Source organism: Gobio gobio (assembly GCF_949357685.1).
Source record: "Gobio gobio genome assembly, chromosome: 15".
NCBI lineage: Eukaryota > Metazoa > Chordata > Actinopteri > Cypriniformes > Gobionidae > Gobio > Gobio gobio.
In genome coordinates, this window is record NC_137108.1 from 29,627,432 (window position 1) to 29,645,079 (window position 17,648).

Here is a 17,648-nt window from a genome sequence, read left to right on the forward strand (position 1 = left end):
CATAACCGTGTTTTCAGTGGTGTAAAAAGACCTTACATAATGAACTGGTATGTTTTTATTACCTTAGAATGAGCCATTTCTATCTACATACACCACGGGTGTAGTGAAGTCACCATTTTGCACCGCCATGTTTCTAGTAGCCCTAAACGGACAAACTGCTCTACAGAGCGCTAGCTACTCTCTGCTGTCTCTGACGACGACATCTTTGTACTGTGTCGGCCCCCGTAGCTTCCCAGGGATGGGTGAGCGGTTGCACTTTGCAACCTCACCACTAGATGCCACTAAAATGTACACACTGCACCTTTAAATAGACTTCTGAATGTACATTTCTAAATGAGATCAAAGTTAGAAATCAGGCAACTAGTGGCAGATTAATGTCTTGGATTTGAATTGCTTGTGTCAGATTATCTTTCCTACAATTTGATTTAGGACATATATTACAATATATTGTAGTTATGTGTAAAGTCACCAGTTACTGGCAAGTAATAGTTAATAGTTATGTCCCCTACAAAACAACATTTTTACTCACATTAGCTTCTTGGTAAATGTGTTAATTTAAGACCCTGCATGTTTTCAATAGATTTGCTTATGTGACTCAACATTGACTAGTGAAAGAATGAGAGAAGGCAAAACTAAAGTCAGACACGGAGTACTCTACTGGATTACTATGGGGTCAGGGGGTGTGCAAATGGTTTCTTAGGAGTGTAGGGTTTCATCTAGATTGACTGCAACTGTGGGTTGTCATTCACGTTAGACAGTCCAAAAACTCAAACCCATTCAACTGAAAGTGACACTTAGAAACTGTGGGCACATAATATTTTGGGGAAAGTTGAGTTGTCTTCCTCGTGTCATAAACCTCAAACAGTAGATGGAAAACAAAAACTACCAACTAGAACTAGAAATACAACATCACTATGCAAAGACTAAAAATAGTCACTCTTTCGATTTGATCTAAGTACTTGAGCTAATCTGAGAGACAGGAAGTGCATTTCATTGTGTTCCAACTATTAGATTAATGACATTTTCTTATAGAATAACACACATTGAATATACATCTGTTGAATAACTCATTTTCCCCACATGCCTCTACAGATCCACATCTGATCCCCATAGCTTTTATTCTGTCAGTTATGGGTATTTCCCGCCTTAGTCGTGCAAGTGAAAAATGAGAGAAGCCACAACCACGTTCAGTTCCTCTTTGTAATCACACATCTCTGTTGCCTCCAAAAATAAATGTGCACATGTGGCGACAGCTACCAGCAGGCAAGTGCTGTGAAGGACAGTCGGTCAACAGACAGGCGAGCGCTTTTGTGTGGGTGTATCTATATAAGGTGTTACCTTAGTGTCCACCCGAAGCAAGAACTGAGCTAAGCCTTTGATTGGTCCAGGCAGCAGAGCGTCCTGTCTGTCTTTGACAAACTTCTCAGAAACCGACCACCATTTCATTAGAGTCCGTCCAGCAAAGTCTTTCATCCCAAAACGGACAACCATCTTCTTCAGGACCCAAACTAGAAAAAAATAGCACTCATTTATGAACATGTGAACACTATCTTCAAACTCATGACCTCAGGACAATGAACTTAAAATTTACCAGCAACAGGGATGGGCAATAACTGTAAGATCCAGAGGTTGAGCCAAATCTGCACCAACACTATAGCCCATGCAAGCAGCACAAAGTAGATATCACTGGCCTTCTCTTTGGGCTGGAAACCCCTGAACTCTAGTCTGCTTCGACGCCGGGTGAAGATACCCTTCGGAGTGTCCACGAAGTCTGTGAGGGAAAGAAGGGGGAGAAAAATCTATTAGCGATGCACAAGAGTTTTAGCCACTGAAAACTATCAGCCGAAATGGCTTTTTCGTTTTTTGTCCGAAAGAGAAAAATGGCTGAAAATATGAGCCGAAAATATATGCCGCCCTGCCCCTCAGTGTTCAGCGCTCAGGTTTCACTCTCTAGCCATTATCACTGTACGGTGTGTGCTTAATATTTCGCTCTATGTGTTCCCTCAGTTGCTCACGGCCCATGCAAACGCTCCACTCATGCTCATCAGAAAAACAAAGTCCACTTCAAATAGCCAACATAAAATTTCTATGTAGTAGTACACTTTCCGGGCTGCCTCAATGCTGGCAAAATGATACAAACTCAGATGATAATAGCTGTGTAGGACTAGACATTGGTCAAAAAATGTGTCTGTTAAATCTGATTCTGTTGCATAGCACTGAATAAAGAATAATATATTTTTATTTAATATTAATATATTTTCTGTCCAATTTTAGTGTGCTACTTTGAATAAAAGTGTGGTTATTTTATTGGCTTGTATTTTTTAAATTCAGTATCATTCAAATGATTTAATTTCATTAAAAAGTCTAATATTAATACAATTATATAAAAAAAGCTAATTTAAAATAACTAAATAACTAAATAAATAAAGCATTTATTTTATAGCAGGCTTCGGTGAATCCAAAATTTTCTGTTTTGGCCTAGAATTTTCTTTTCAGTGCATCCCTACTAATGATGATAGTAGTGTTTGAGAAGTCACAATACTGGCATTTCGGACTTTATACGGTACATTGAAAAATATCTATATTTGAGACCATTTTCGATACAACAGGGAAAAATCGCCACAACATAACATTTGACCAGCATCTAAGTTAATTTACTTTTTACCATAATCAAAGTATTTTTTTTATCAATTGAAACTGTTCTCTGAAATTCCTCAGATCCGATAGCTCTGAGGAAATATAATATAACTACTTACCCTTTAATTGTTTTGAAAGAGAATAATATTCAGCAAGGATACATTAAATTGATCAGAAGTGACAGTTTTGACATGTATAATATATATTGTAATATAGCTAATACAGGAGAGAAGAGAGAGCGAGAAAGTACAGCTGACATTGGTGTATCAATACAGTGGAAAATGAGCACTGAAACTGTTTCAAATATTCCAGCATTGATATGTACCGAAAAATCGATATAACACATGATGATAGGCCTTAACTACTTTGCGATCTTATCTGCTTATTAATGGATACAGATGTTTGCTTTTGTGAGTAAGTCATAACCAGACCCACACAGAATCATGCACTATAAAATCAATTCTGCAGAATCCTGCTGACTTTCTTACAAAATCGGCACTGCAAATAACAAACATTGACATGACTTTAAATCTAAAATTGGTCTGTTTGCTTTTGTCACCTTTGGGTCGTTCTTTGGTGCTTGTCTCTTCCTGTATCTTCTCAGCATGGCTGACATTACTGCAGGAGATTGCCATGAAGATCGTATTAGCAGCAAAGCTGAGAACCTGACCAGACAGCTCGCCTATACAGAGAGAGGAGAGGAACAAAGGTCAGACTCAGAGGACATCAAGAACAGCTAAATCATGTGAGAGCTGGAGCCTCTGTTTCTTCACCTTTCCCTGGAACAACAGGCTTCTCCTGAGAGCCCACTATTAGCAGTAACACCACCACGACAAACAAAGGCACCCGCCACGACCCTGTCAGAGAGACTGGAAAAAGAGAGGGAGATTATTTAGCATTCCTTCCTTAGCAGCACTGTAGGTCAATGCTAAAATTTCAGCAGATGATATCTGGCAGTTAAATATCTGCATCAGATGATACGTTTTTCTGTTTGGCTCATGAGTGTTGGAAGAAGAAGTGCCAAGAACCCCCACCACCTATGGAACTGCCCATTGTTTCTTAGTTTACTGTCTTTGTTTAACAGTTCTGGCCATTGACCACTCTGCTCTTTAAGATATTGGAATCAGCATGGACCATCAAACAATCTGTCGGTCGACTACAAGAAACGCCACATAAAACCAAACAGAATCCTTTACCTTTTCAAAACAGAAGGGTCTTACCAAGGTATAAAATAAGTGCTGTCCATACAGGCACAGAGAGGTTCCTCAAGAAACCTTCCATGGCAGGCGTCCACTTAAAGGCCACAGCCAGCACATAGCCAACAACTAACGTGCCAACCTGCCAAAGAGAAGGAGAAAGAACATTTGGACATCTCTGGTGCTGTGACTGCTCCAAACATTTGCCACCAATCTATTTATAATCATAAAACCCTGAGTATGTTCCCAGCCCTCATAAGCACTGCAAGAGTGTATCAACACACTTTCATTAAAGGAATTGTTCTACCAAATATGAACATTCCCCAATTATATGTAATTATTAATTAATAATCAAAAATGATATATTTATATATATATATAATATATCATAACACATTTCTTCCCCATTCCTTTGGGTCTGCTTAAATAAAACCTGCTCCACTGCCAGATCTCTGGCCAAATCAAGAGCTTTGTGTTTCTTGTTATGAGCGGATCACAAGGTTCTATTAAAGGGGACTTTTGCCGATGACAATTACAATTTAAAAACAGTCATCACATGACTTGTATAAATTACCCCAGTGAAAAGTAAAAAAAAAGGTCATTAAATTGAAGGTCAGGGTGAAAATTAGTCCAGTAGAGTTCTTGTAACCTTTAGAAGAATTGAAATATGTGTTATGATCTATCCTTTGGGCTGTGTAACCTTAAGGCCATCATTTTTAGTATCTTGGATGCCATAGCCTACTCCAATTCCTACTCAGATATATTGAGCATGGGTTCAAGAAATGTTTATATACAAACATATTGGCATATGGTTAGGTTATCTGAAGCCAGATGCGACCATATGGTTGACAGATTTGCAATGTAAATATATAGTTCTCTGATGGATGAAATAAAGGCACGAACAGAATGTCTCTACAGTGACACAAAATTATTCATGAAATCTGACAACTGTATATACTATAATAAGATACACCGAACATATAATACCACATGGAAAAAATTCCCTATCCTCATTATGCAAACTACGCTTCACACTGTGTTGGTTTACATTTGCCTGTCAGTCAATAACTCCCATGTCAGGTAACAGTAGTTGATGCATGGAGACTTCACTCAAATATAAATATATACTATACATTCAAATTGTTATTAATGTTATCAAAGTTTCATTATTATATTGTCATGTTTGTACACTATTCTGCTATCTAAGTAAGAGTGAACTTTTAACAGTCCCTGGTTCACAACCCCTTCCACGGTCCACCTGTGCATGGTCTGACAGGAGGCGTGTCGCTTTCCCATTCACGTGTCATTATACACAGTCCTCTACTCACCCACGCGGCGCTGAAACAATCCAGGCCGAAACAGATGATGGTACAGACGTGACTGAGGATCACCTGCATGCCAATGACGCTCCAGAACAGATATAAGAAATAAAGCAGGGGTACACCAGCCCCAACTGCCAGCAGTACATTGAGCCGATCTACGACCAGTTCCCCCAGAGTCTCCACCCCGTAATTCACGCACCACACCGGTACAAGCAGAGTCCCCACCAATATCGGCGTTCCGCTGTCCTGAAGCTTGCTGAGCCAAGCTCGGCCGATGCGGGCGAGCGAGTACTTAAACGGGTGCAGGAAAGTGCCACACAGCACTGCCCACAGCAGTGGCCGTAGAAAAGCCTCCAGGATGAAGTAGACCAACACCGATGCTCCGCAACAGATCGCCACGAAGATCATCGCTCCCGTGTTGTAGAAGGCCTGTTTGATGTTTTTGTCGAACTTCAGGGACGCCTGCTGGCTCAGTAGTTGGCTAACCATCCCGACTGCTGGCTGAACGGTCTCGCTGAACGAGACGAAGTGTGGCCGGGTTGTGCGCGCGCTGTCCGGCTCAGTGGCCGTGCCTGGACCCGGGTCCTCTGTGTCTGCCATGGTTGCTGGCGTCGCTCCGCTTCAGTCCGGGAGGATCCACTACATACCGAGGGTTGGGCAAAGAGTGACGTATAGGAATATCGTGTGATGTAGGAAGTAGTCTGGGAAGTGTAGTCGAGTTATAATGTTTTTACATTGAAATAACTTTATTAGTAAAAGTAGTACGATGCTTCGAATGCCGTAAACACCCATCTTGCTATTGTTTTTTTTTTCTTTTCTTTTTTTTCTGCAATAATGTGTGGCCGGGTATGTGTGGCCAATAATGTATTCAATATTTCGTTCATCCGTAAGTGAATAGGCGTTTTTGAACGAATCTTTAAAGGAATCGTTCAACCAAAATGAAAATTGCCATTATTTCCTTGTTCCAAACCTCTATTTGCTTGTTCCAAACCTCTACATCTTCTGTGAACATAAAATTAAATAATTGAATTGAATTGAAGAATTTGTAACGAAAACTGTTTGGTAACAAAAAATACTGTTTGGTATTACTAAAAAAGTCAGTAATACTGTGCATTAGGCTATGTACATTTACATATTTTAAAATATTCCAGTGCAAATTGCTTTCAGTTAAAACTCAAACATGCATTTTAGTCTAGGATTAGGTTTAGCCTTGTCTGTGAAACCAGGGGAATAATTATGGACTATGGATAATAGCATTTCTGCGATATAAAGATAAGAGATTTTGGTTGTATGATTCTTTATTTTTAATGAATTGAATGAGTGAATGAATCAATGACTCGTGACTCGCTCGTAGCACAACAAAAAGATTGGCGCATTGAACCTGCAGAAAGACTCACTGAATGAATTAGTGAGGTCGGATACACCGGGGGTTTTCAAACTGGGGTCCGGGGACCCCCAGGGGTCCTCCAGAAGGTTCTAAGGGGTCCCCAGAAAATTTCAGAGAATAAAAAGACAAAGCAAAAATAGATAAAGTCTACTCTATCTGTTTCATTTAAATGTTTCTCTCCTTTCTTGCCATATAGCCTACTTTCTAGAATTGTATATTTGCTTTGTATCTTTCTATTGAGTTTTTCTCACTATAGTCCCATTATCTCGCTCACTGGGGTTTTAAGGCGGTTTTCTTAACACAGTACATAAGCTGCTTACATACATTCATTGTGAAAGTTGCTTATGCAAATACTTTTTAGGTTTATAATTCAGGTTTATAAATCCAACATTAAGTATAGCAAATTTAAGTTGGGAAACAATATTTTTTATTTATAATGCCATACTTACTATTTATCTAACGGTTTAAATGTATTTTAGGAAGGGGGTCCCTCATAAAGGTTTATCATATTTGGGGGTCCTTGACATCATAAAGGTTGAAAACCCCTGGGATACACTATAATTGCCGAACGTTTTGGGACGCCTGCCTTTACATGCACATGAACTTTAATGACATCCCATTCTTAATCAGTAGGGTTTAATATGGAGTTGGCTCACCCTTTGCAGCTATAACAGTTTCAACTTTTCTATGAAAGCTTTCCACAAGGTTTATCAGTGTGTTTATGGCCATTTTTGACCATTCTTCCAGAAGCGCATTTGTGAGGGCAGGCACTGATGTTGGACGAAAAGGTCTGGCTTGCAGGCTCCGCTATAATTTTTCCCAAAGGTGTTCTATCGGGTTGAGGTCAGGACTGTCAAGTTCCTCTACACCAAACTCGCTCATCCATGTCTTTATGTACCTTGCTTTGTGCACTGGTGCTCAGTCATGTTGGAACAGGAAGGGGCCATCCCCAAACTGTTCCCACAAAGTTGGGAGCATGAAATTGTCCAAAATGTCTTGTTATGCTGAAGCATCAAGAATTCCTTTCACTGGAACTAAGGGGCCAAGCCCAACCCATGAAAAACAACCCACACCATAATCCCCCCTCCACCAAACTTTACACTTGGCACAATGCAGTCAGGCAAGTACCGTTCTTCTGGCAACCGTCAAACCCAGACTCGTCCATGGGATTGCCAGACAGAGAAGTGTGATTTGTCACTCCAGAGAACACGTCTCCACTGCTCTAGAGTCCAGTGGCAGCGTGCTGTACACCACAGAATCCAATGCTTTGCGCTGACCCCGCTGTGTGATTGTACATAGCCTACCACTTTGTGGCTTAGTTGCTGTTGTTCTCAATTGCTTCCACTTTGTAATAATACCACAACATGCATAACAGTTGACTGTAGAATATTTAGTAGTGAGAAAATTTCACGAATGGACTTACTGCACAGGTGGCAACCTATCACGGTACCATGCTTGAATTCACAGAGCTCCTGAGAGTGACCCATTCTTTAAAAAAAAAAATTTAAGTGCTTGATTTTATACACCTGTGGCCATGGAAGTGATTGATTCAATTCAATGATTTGGAGGAGTGCTCCAATACTTTTGGCAATATAGTGTTTAAGTGAACCAAATCAAAAAATTGGAGTTAATGGGATGATTAAAAATCCCCACTACTATTCAAGGCGAGCATGGAAAGTTCAGATATCAGCAAAACATTTCAATTGTATCCAGACAAATATAACAATAGTACACATTTTCAGCTGTTTTTTTAGCTGTCTTCGTGGTTTTATTAAAAAGTGCAGTATGTGTGGTTTCAGGAACATCAAACAGGCATCTTTGCTTCCAATTAGGGAGAGAATTCACAGTCAATTTGTAAGAATATATGTAAGCTGCTAATTATGTATTAGCTTGTATGATAAAAGTTTAAAATAACAATGGCTCACAGTCCTTCACTAAGCACACTCATTATTGCATATTCTCTAATACCGTCAAATGTTAAAATTTCAAAAGTATATTAAAATATAACACTGGCAAACATATTATTCCATAACCATTAGCATACAATGTGCCCATTCATGCTACATTACATGATTATCTCTGACCAGCAAACATAAAAAAGGAATTATATCATTCCTCCAAGTACATTTTCCTTCAGGTAAATATAACAATGTCTTTAAAACAAAATACTTTTCTAAACATCTTTATATGGCTCTCTTCGATCTGCCATACAAATGTTTTTCAGGATATTTTCAAAGAGTGCCAAAATAATTACAACTGTATACAACCACACGCTAACTGGTGTGATTCAAATCGTTCTGCAGCAATCAGTTCTTAGAACATTTGTAAGTCTTGCAATGGCATGAAGTCCTTGGTATAGAAAGTGTTTGATTTATTGGAATAAAAACCAGATGATTCTCTCCTGGACTGGTTCTATTCCAGTGAACACTGGTCTAAATGGCTCAGATGAGGCTGGGTTGCTGGCATGCATCATCAAATACTGAGCTGGCAATGCTGGCTAACTGGAAGGCAGTGATGTGTTGTGAGTACTATGTGTGTGTGTTTGTGCTGGAGGGCAAATTATATACAGCTGTAAGTTGCGTAGTCAGTCACAGGCATTAATTTTCATCCCTCTGAAATTCCCAGCCTTGATAAATGTTCATCAGAGCTATAATGTACTGGAAAAATTGTGGAAAGCAGGCAACAACAAACAGCAGTGCACCTCTACTGAGATTTGGCAAAAACATTAAATTCAATAGGAGGCAGTTTTTCTCTCTGTAGTGGGTCACAATGTGTCAAGATATGTGCCACTGTAAAGGTTTGGACCCTTTTACTGCTGTTTGGCAAATTGCAGTCATTTCAATAGGAATCCACACAATCGAGAATTTTGCATGAGTTCACTCCATTGACCAACAGAAAGCTGTGCTACATGCATCGCTATTGCCAGTTTTTGCACGCAAAATTTCACTGTGCACATTAGGTATACTGAATATTAACATTAATTTGGCTCAGATTGTTTCAACTATTGAAGGTTAAACTTACCATGGCGTAACGTACCATTCGGGTTCCTCAACTCTATTATCAAAATCAAATATATTGTAATATATAATAAGTGTAAGGTTGACTCTCTCTCTCCTCTGAAGGAGAAGCATTACTTGTATATAACTGAATATTAATCTGCAGTCCAAATACCATCTTAGTTTATGTAGATTGAGGATACCATATCTTATCTATTGCTGCCTGTTTCTAATACTGTTAAGCTAGCGCACAGTTGTGTTTATAGTGTCTCCATGGTTAGTTGTATTCCTTCTCTCTTCTGTGGTTATGGTGTGCCCATCAGCAGGTAGAAGGTAAGAGCAACGATGAGGAGGAGGCAAAAGGGAGAGGAGAATGTCTGATAGGCTGTGGCAGGCATGAAAATGTCCTCATATTTATAGATGCTAATCATGCGATCTGACACCGGTGGGGAGTCAATGTCATGCCTTGTGATGGAACCTGAGAAGAAGAACAGAGCAAAATGTCTATAAACAGGGCAAAATCATAAACCGGTCTGAATTTGTAGCCTTAAAGGTCACAGAGAATGCATTGATACAATATTTTAAATAGTTTTCTGATATCTACATAGAAGGTATGTGGCTTAGGTAAGGGCAAAAATACTCCAGATACGGTTTTACATGTCCATTTACAACCCTTGGATTTGTCCCTAGAATGAAATGGGCTGTTATTATCTTATTTGGAAGGGTCAGGAATAATAATGTTGAGCTCTGCTCTGATTGGCTGTTTCACAGCTAGGCTCATTTCAGTAGCTCACACAAGTGCAGTTATTCAGCAAACACAATTGCAAACAGCACAAGAGTCGTGACAGAACAAAGACCACCTGAATGACACTTTAAGCGGAAAATCTCAAATGGAGATTGCTGAAACATTGTTTATTGATGTTTTCAGATCATGCACGTGTGAGAGAGAGTTCTTTTAACAGAAAAGCTCTGATTTTAGGATTTAAATTATTGAAATCTGGCAACCGCAAGCATGAACGTTCAAATGTTCCTCTTCTTGCTCCTTTCGCTATTGTCCTTGCTTGCTTCTTCCCAATACCTGCAGAACTTCAGATGATTCGGTTGTGCATTATCCACGATAATACTGCCTTGCCTTGAAAATGGGCTGGTATATGCAAATTTTGGGGGCGTTGATATTTATGATCTCGACTGTTACGTCACAGTTATGTTGGGTTTCGCCCGTTTTTCAGTGGTCATGCACAAGATTTACATATGAAGGAGAAAACAAAGATGTTTGTGGCTCATGGTATGTCAGTTCTAAGTACAGAACTCTTTTTATTCAACTATGCCAAGGTAAATACTTTTTTTCCATTCTATGGCACCTTTAAAGGGGACCTATTATGCCCCTTTTCAAAGTCTTGATTTTGTTTTTGGGGTCTACTAGAATAGGTTTTCATACTTGGATGTGCATTTTTCACATAAGTTGCAGCACCTCTCTTCCCAGTATGTGAGAAACCCTCTGGGTGCATTTCCCAAAAGCATCATTAGCCAACTATGGTCACAAGTTCTGTCGTTACCAACATAGTTGAACGATTTGCCGTTTCCTGGAACCATAGTTCCAGTACACATTGGAAAACAGTGTCGTAAAACTTACATGGTTGGAACTACAGCCTTCGACTTGTGGTTAGAAGCATAATTTCTTGTTAAAATGACATGTGGACTTATATAGATTGTGCTCTTGGGCACAATAAGCAAGCTAACATTCACAACATTTCATATATTTCACCCATTTTAAAGGGTTAGTTCACCCAAAAATTAAGATTCTGTCATTAATTACTTACCCTCATGTCGTTCGACACCCGCAAGACCTCCGTTCATCTTCGGAACACAAATGTAGATATTTTGGTTGAAATCCGATGGCTCAGAAAGGCCTCCATTGGCACAATGTACTTTACACTCTCAAGACCCATAAAAGGTACTAAAGACGTCGTTACAAAGTCCATCTCACTACAGTGGTTCTGCAATAACTTTATGAAGCGACGAGAATAGTTTTTGTGCGCAAAAAAACCCTAAATAACAACTTATATAGTGATGACCGATTTCAAGACAATGCATAATGAAGCTTCGAAGCGTTATGAATCAGGGAGTCGATTCAGCGGTTTGGATCACCAAAGTCACGTGATTTCAGCAGTTTTGCGGTTTGACACGCGATCCGAATCATGATTCGACTCGCTGATTCATAACGTTTCGAAGCTTCATGATGCTGTGTTTTGAAATCGGTCAACACTATATAAGCCGTTATTTAGTTTTTTATTGCACACAAAAACTATTCTTTTATTCTTTCTAAACTATGCCTTTCTGAGCCATCGAATTTCAACTGAAATATCTTCATTTGTGTTCCGAAGATGAACGGAGGTCTTACGGGTGTCGAACAACATGAGGGTAAGTAATTAATGACAGAATTTTCATTTTTGGGTGAACTAACCCTTTAAATATATATGCATTTTAATCTATATATTTTATCGTTTCAACAATCAGCGCCGTTTTTGAGGAGTGTGCATAAACGCATCGGGTTATATGAGGGAACCCGCAATGATTCAAACACCAAATAAAGCAAAATGAAGTCCACAGTTTGCCACATCAGCATGCCAGAAAAATTACGTTACGTGAAGAAACCTGCTGACTGAATGAACCACATATATACGGGAAGTGTATGCCAAAAAATTAACAGCACACTGTTGTTTATTTAAATTAACTACAATAATATGAATCGGATTAATTGTGATCTTGAATCAATGAATTAGCAGAAGTCATTACTCCACCACCTGCAAGTGACGTCATTAAGGACAGTCCTATATTGTTAAACTAACGTGGTTCAAACAACAGAGGTGCAACCGGTTTCCGGGAAATGTTGTGACTAGTTAGTGTTTACAAAGATGCATAGTACTATGGTGGTTAAGCAGTGAGTTACGTCATTGTATGAGAAGCGCACCTGTCTCTTTGAAGCCCTGCCTTCCAAAAGGCACTCTGGTCAGTTGGACAAGTGTGTTGTGATTGGTCAACTGCTTTGAGCGTGTGTTGGAAATGTCACGCCCCTTACGAATAACCCTTACGATAACACACTACTAATGCAACTCAACCAGGCCTCGTCCCTTTTTTCGTATGCCTTGGGCTGGAATTATTTAAATGAGGAATATTGTGATGTGTACGTTCCCGGATGAAAACTCAAGATTACAACGAGGCGCTTCAGAGAGAAACAGTGCTTGCTGATATAGAGAATTACTCCCTTTGAAGTGGGCTTTGTAACTTTGCAGATCTTTTTCATGCTCAAACAGCAATATTACACACTACAGAAAATTGGAAAAAGTATAATTAAAATCAGGCTGAATGACTTACCTTGTATGGCAGGTCCCCAAGCAAACAGATAGTACCAGCTTAGGTGCAGGTCCACCAGCGTCTCCTCCCGTGGCACGTGAAGAGGCCGTTTGAAGCGGCAGGTGACGCGGTTGTTTTCAAAAATGCCCTCCTCGTCCCGTGCCGGGTTGCGCTTGATCTCTTTGGCCCACTGGCCCACATTATAGAAATGATGGATCCGTACACGTCCATTATCGTCATGAACACAGCCCATGACATCATCGCCTCCCTTCAACAACAATATTATTGTGTATTAGCAGGTCATAAAGCATTCACACCATATATTCACTCCCTCCCTTTGTACCATTTTTTTGTCAGAGGAGAAACCGACAGCAACCCATCCGTCAGTATCTGCACTCATCTCGAATTCCACATCTGTGCCAATGCGTCTGAAACTCAGGAAGTATTCACAGGTCTCTGCGTCACAGCCTGGTTTGCCATATCTACAGCAACAGAAAGATTAACAGAGAGAGATGAATGAATTGAGGCATTCTTAAAGGCCAGTGGCCAGCTTATTCATGTATTCACATTCATGTCATTCCAAATCTTTATAACTTTCTTTATTCTGTGGAACACAAAAGATGATATTTTGAAAAAATATGCATGTATATTTCATGCTGCTGAGAACCTGCGCCATTGGCTGATTGACAATTCTTTAGTGTACTAGTGTGCATGGCAGATTACAGCATGCAATACACCATTTGACACCACAATAGTCTATTGTTCATAGACTAATTTTAACCTTTGTTCCATGCGCTCACCTGATGCATCCTTTGGTTATTCCACAGTCGCTAACTTTGATGCGTGCAAATGGGTCCACAGGGGGTGCAGTTGGAAAGGGGTAACCTATGAGACATCAGACAACCAATACATTAATGAACTGGTTTCAGCTAGTCCTAATACTATAATAAACATTATATTTGTACATTACATTTTAATTTGACTTAATACATTGTAATGTGGGAGAGTCAATGATTTAGTTGAACTTCAGTTTCTTAACTTAACATTTGGGTTTGCGCAATGTACTATGTTGTGTAACACTTTTTTCAGGGGAAAAAAAACGGTTTGAGATAAAACAATAAGTAGACCTTTCTAATACCACCTCTAGGCCTATATCTTGTATTGTAAATTACATATAATATATAGTGTATATTATATGTACACTACCACTGAAAGGTTTTCTGAAAGAAAGAAATTAATATTTTTATTCTGCAAGGACACTGATTAATCAAAAAAGAACAGTAAAGACATTTATAATGTTTCGAAAAGCTTTATATTAAGGAAATAGGAAATATTTATTGAGCACCAAATCAACATATTATAAGGATCATGTGACACTGAAGAATAGTTATTTTAAATTGCAATAATATTTCACATTACCACTGTTTTTACTGAATTTTTCATCAAATAAATGCAGCCTTGTCCTTTGGTGAGAATAATAGACTTTCAAAGACCCCAAACTTTTGAATGCTAGTTGTATTGTTTTGTACATTACACATTTATACAACTGAACACTGTCCCACCGTGTATGCTGCATACATGAATTTTCAGAATTCCCTGCTTAAAAATGACATTTGTTTTGATCTCATTTAAAATCGTATTTAAGTTATCAGTTATGTTCAATTCAGTTAAATTCACATTTATTTGTATAGAGCTTTTCACAATACATATCACTTCAAATCAGCTGTAGATTGAGCATGCTTTATACTTCTGAACATTGTACCTACAACATCGGCCTAGTCATGAGGCAATAAGAGTATTTCTATTCTATTTTATTCTATTGTTGTGACTTTATGAATCACTGTCTGGGCATCTGCAGACAGTATACTTATAAAATAGGTTGGTGGTTGGACTTGGAAAGTCTGCTGATAACTGGATAGTTTCACAGGCTTGTGGGGTGCTGACCAAGGTGCTGATTTTATACTAAATAAATGGGAAAGATTAGCCTATATTAGTGAATCAAAAACAATCTCTTGTAAAAATCACTTACATACAATACAGTAAACCTAATTAAAAGGCCTATGGCCGAGGGAGGGCATTGACCATTCATTAAATGTATTCAGTTCTTCTAAAAATTGCACTCACGTTTACAGAGAAACGACACAATAACAACATTCATGATTTCAATGAAAGCATTGCCGTTTAATTCCTCCGTACCTTCGTCTGAGAGGTATCTGGACTCGAGGAACTCGGAGGCGAATGTGCTGTAGGAATCCTTGTGTGGTTCTTCATGCCCCGGTTCTCCGTGTTCTCCATGGCCGGCCCGCAGTACATTATCATCGGTGGGGCTGGCAGAGACCGCCAGCCACAGTGTCGCATCTAGCAGCACAGAGATCTGCAGAAGCGGATGCAGAAGATACATGACTGGATGCGTTGGACCTACTGATACGATAATGGTTATTGTACCGGCGAAGAGAATCGGTTCTGATTTACTAGTCGCATTCCAGTACTGATACTTAGACTGATAAAAAAAAAGAATAAAATGTAGCTAATTAAATCGCTTTCATGATAAAGCGTTTCGTTTGGTCCGCGGGGGAGGGGGTGCTGAGAGGCGCGAGGGTCGGGTGCCGTTAATGAATAGGGCCAAACCAATCCGCTCAAGGTGAGATTTGTAACCGATAGCGATGTTGTTTGACAATGACACGGCGCTCAGGGATAATATGAACTGTATACACTATTTAGCAATAGCAATTTGCTGTTTAATATCACACCATTACACATTTCTGAATCTATGGGACCGTCGTGCGCTGATTTCACACATTATTCCTCCCCTCTCTACCCGTGTTTTCTTCGCCTTGCACGTCAATCGATAGAGATCGCCAGTATTTCGTTCCAATAGCATCGCACTAGGCGTGAAAATAAACTACAGTCGCGGAAAACAATGTCACATATTTTAATTGGTTAAATGTAAGTTGCAAACTTTATTAAACAAATATTAGGCTTATAGGCCAAGCCTAGGCCTTACACTGTAAAATATTGTAAAAGCGTCTTTCCCATTAAATGGAGACTGTTAATAACCAATGTAGGCTACAGATGAGGTAGGCCAATATTTAAGTATTTCTACGATACAAAAAAAACAAACGTGTTTTAGAAGCCAATTTAGACGAATTAATCGTCATTATGTGGCCTTTTATAGGCTAGCTACCACCTAGATTTTAGAGAAACAAACAGATAGCCTATAAAAAGTTTGTAGCTATATTAACATTATAAAATGTAAAGACATCTACAAGTAGGAACTGTAAAATATACAGCCATCTTATCCTCTAATGTTTGTAACAATTTCTCAAAATATATTTTAAACTAGTACCCATCCCGGGAAGTGTAAATTTTTTTGCCTGTTTTTTGTGTTATTATTATTATTATTATTATTTAGTTAATCTCTTTCAAAGATTTGTGCCTTTCACAATGACAGTTGGGGAGAAAGTAAACCTCACACGAATCACTAGATGGCAGTGTTTAATTTCTAAACGGAAAGAAGATGTGGCGAAGTCCACGTTGCAGCTAAACAATATTGAAAGTATTCACTATAGTGTATATTTAAACTGTCCTTTTAAATTACATTATTTTGTGCTTTTTTGTTAATCGTTATTAGATTAAACTTCAATTTTGGTCAGACTGAGAACAATTTTGCATATATCTATATTTTGTGTCATTTATTCTCCTACTGTTTTAACAAGATACATTGAGAAGCCCACTGTCTCACTTCACTCAGAGTTTTGATGTTTGACCTTATTCTAGTCAGTATCTGATTGGTTAAGACTGCAATTGCAACCAGCACAGCAAACAATAAACAGATATCTCCTGGGACCCAGAAAAAAAACGTTTTTGAATGTATTTTTTCATGTCATTACATTGTTGAGCATAAGAAACAAATGGGGGGAAAACGTATTTTAAAAATTATACTTTATTCATGTTATGATATTTCTTCTGTAGTTGACACCAGGATCAGGAATTGTTTAAAAAATAAAATGAGATGAAATTACATATAGGCAAAAACAATGGGATTTATTTTTAATTCACCTTTCAATTTTTAGGTTTCAGGATTTTTTTTAAAACAAATTTTGTTTAAAGATGATTCTGAACTATGTTATGAAAGATTTAACGGAATGCATTGATGTGGGTAAAATGGCCATACTTGGATTTTCCCATTCAATGCAATGTATCAATACACTGCATCTAATTTGCATATTGATGTGTTCTTCGTGCAACATGTTATGAAAATAGAAGTGTAGTAATGGGAGTAAAAATTGGCAACATTTTCATAATAATATCTAATATTTCATAGGAATATTGACATGTCATTTCTTTCCCTATTCACTTGTGTCTCCAAAATGCCTGATAAACATGATTTAAGTCCTGGCGTCCACTACAGTGGACATTTATGAAATCAATGCCCTGTTCTGTATCAGAAAGTCTTATTTTGATTAGAAACCCTGTAACATTTTCCTGAGATGTTGATTTATAGCAAATCATTTGAAAATTAATCAGATTTGAATTATAATGACAAAATATTATCATATTTCCATTAGAGTGCTAAATATTAATGTCAGCCGTTTTTAATGACCAAGAAGAAGTTGTTGTCCTGGTGAAACCTCCAAACATTTGGTATCTCTGCAAAGCCCAGAATGTATTCTTTACAGGACATCCAGACTTCAAACTGACATGTATGATGTCAGAGAAATTCACTAAAATATAATATCCACTACAGTGGACAAAA

At 38.5% G+C, this 17,648-nt stretch overlaps 2 protein-coding genes across 9 annotated transcripts in view; both read right to left on the reverse strand.

Annotated features, from left to right (window-relative positions):
* The window catches only part of tmem245 (transmembrane protein 245), a 32,597-nt gene extending 26,158 nt beyond the window's left edge, over positions 1-6,439 (reverse strand). For all 8 annotated transcript variants that reach the window (XR_013818097.1, XR_013818098.1, XR_013818099.1 and 5 more), the window contains exons 1-6: positions 5,162-6,439; positions 3,858-3,975; positions 3,411-3,506; positions 3,197-3,319; positions 1,592-1,771; positions 1,339-1,508 (exon numbers count right to left, since the gene is read on the reverse strand). Coding sequence is in view for 4 of the 8 variants with exons in the window: in XM_079838020.1 (XP_079694146.1) it covers positions 1,339-1,508; positions 1,592-1,771; positions 3,197-3,319; positions 3,411-3,506; positions 3,858-3,975; positions 5,162-5,755 (1,281 nt within the window). In the remaining 4 variants the exon portion in view is untranslated. The remainder of the gene's footprint in view (positions 1-1,338; positions 1,509-1,591; positions 1,772-3,196; positions 3,320-3,410; positions 3,507-3,857; positions 3,976-5,161) is intronic.
* Positions 6,440-8,295: 1,856 nt separating this feature from the next.
* frrs1l (ferric-chelate reductase 1-like) lies at positions 8,296-15,462 on the reverse strand. The gene is made up of 5 exons (XM_079836677.1): positions 15,089-15,462; positions 13,693-13,777; positions 13,236-13,374; positions 12,914-13,160; positions 8,296-10,016 (listed from the first exon to the last, which is right to left on the reverse strand). The coding sequence occupies exons 1-5, from the start codon at positions 15,291-15,293 to the stop codon at positions 9,844-9,846; spliced, it is 849 nt and encodes a 282-aa protein (XP_079692803.1). The 5' UTR covers positions 15,294-15,462; the 3' UTR covers positions 8,296-9,843.
* Positions 15,463-17,648: the final 2,186 nt, after the last annotated feature.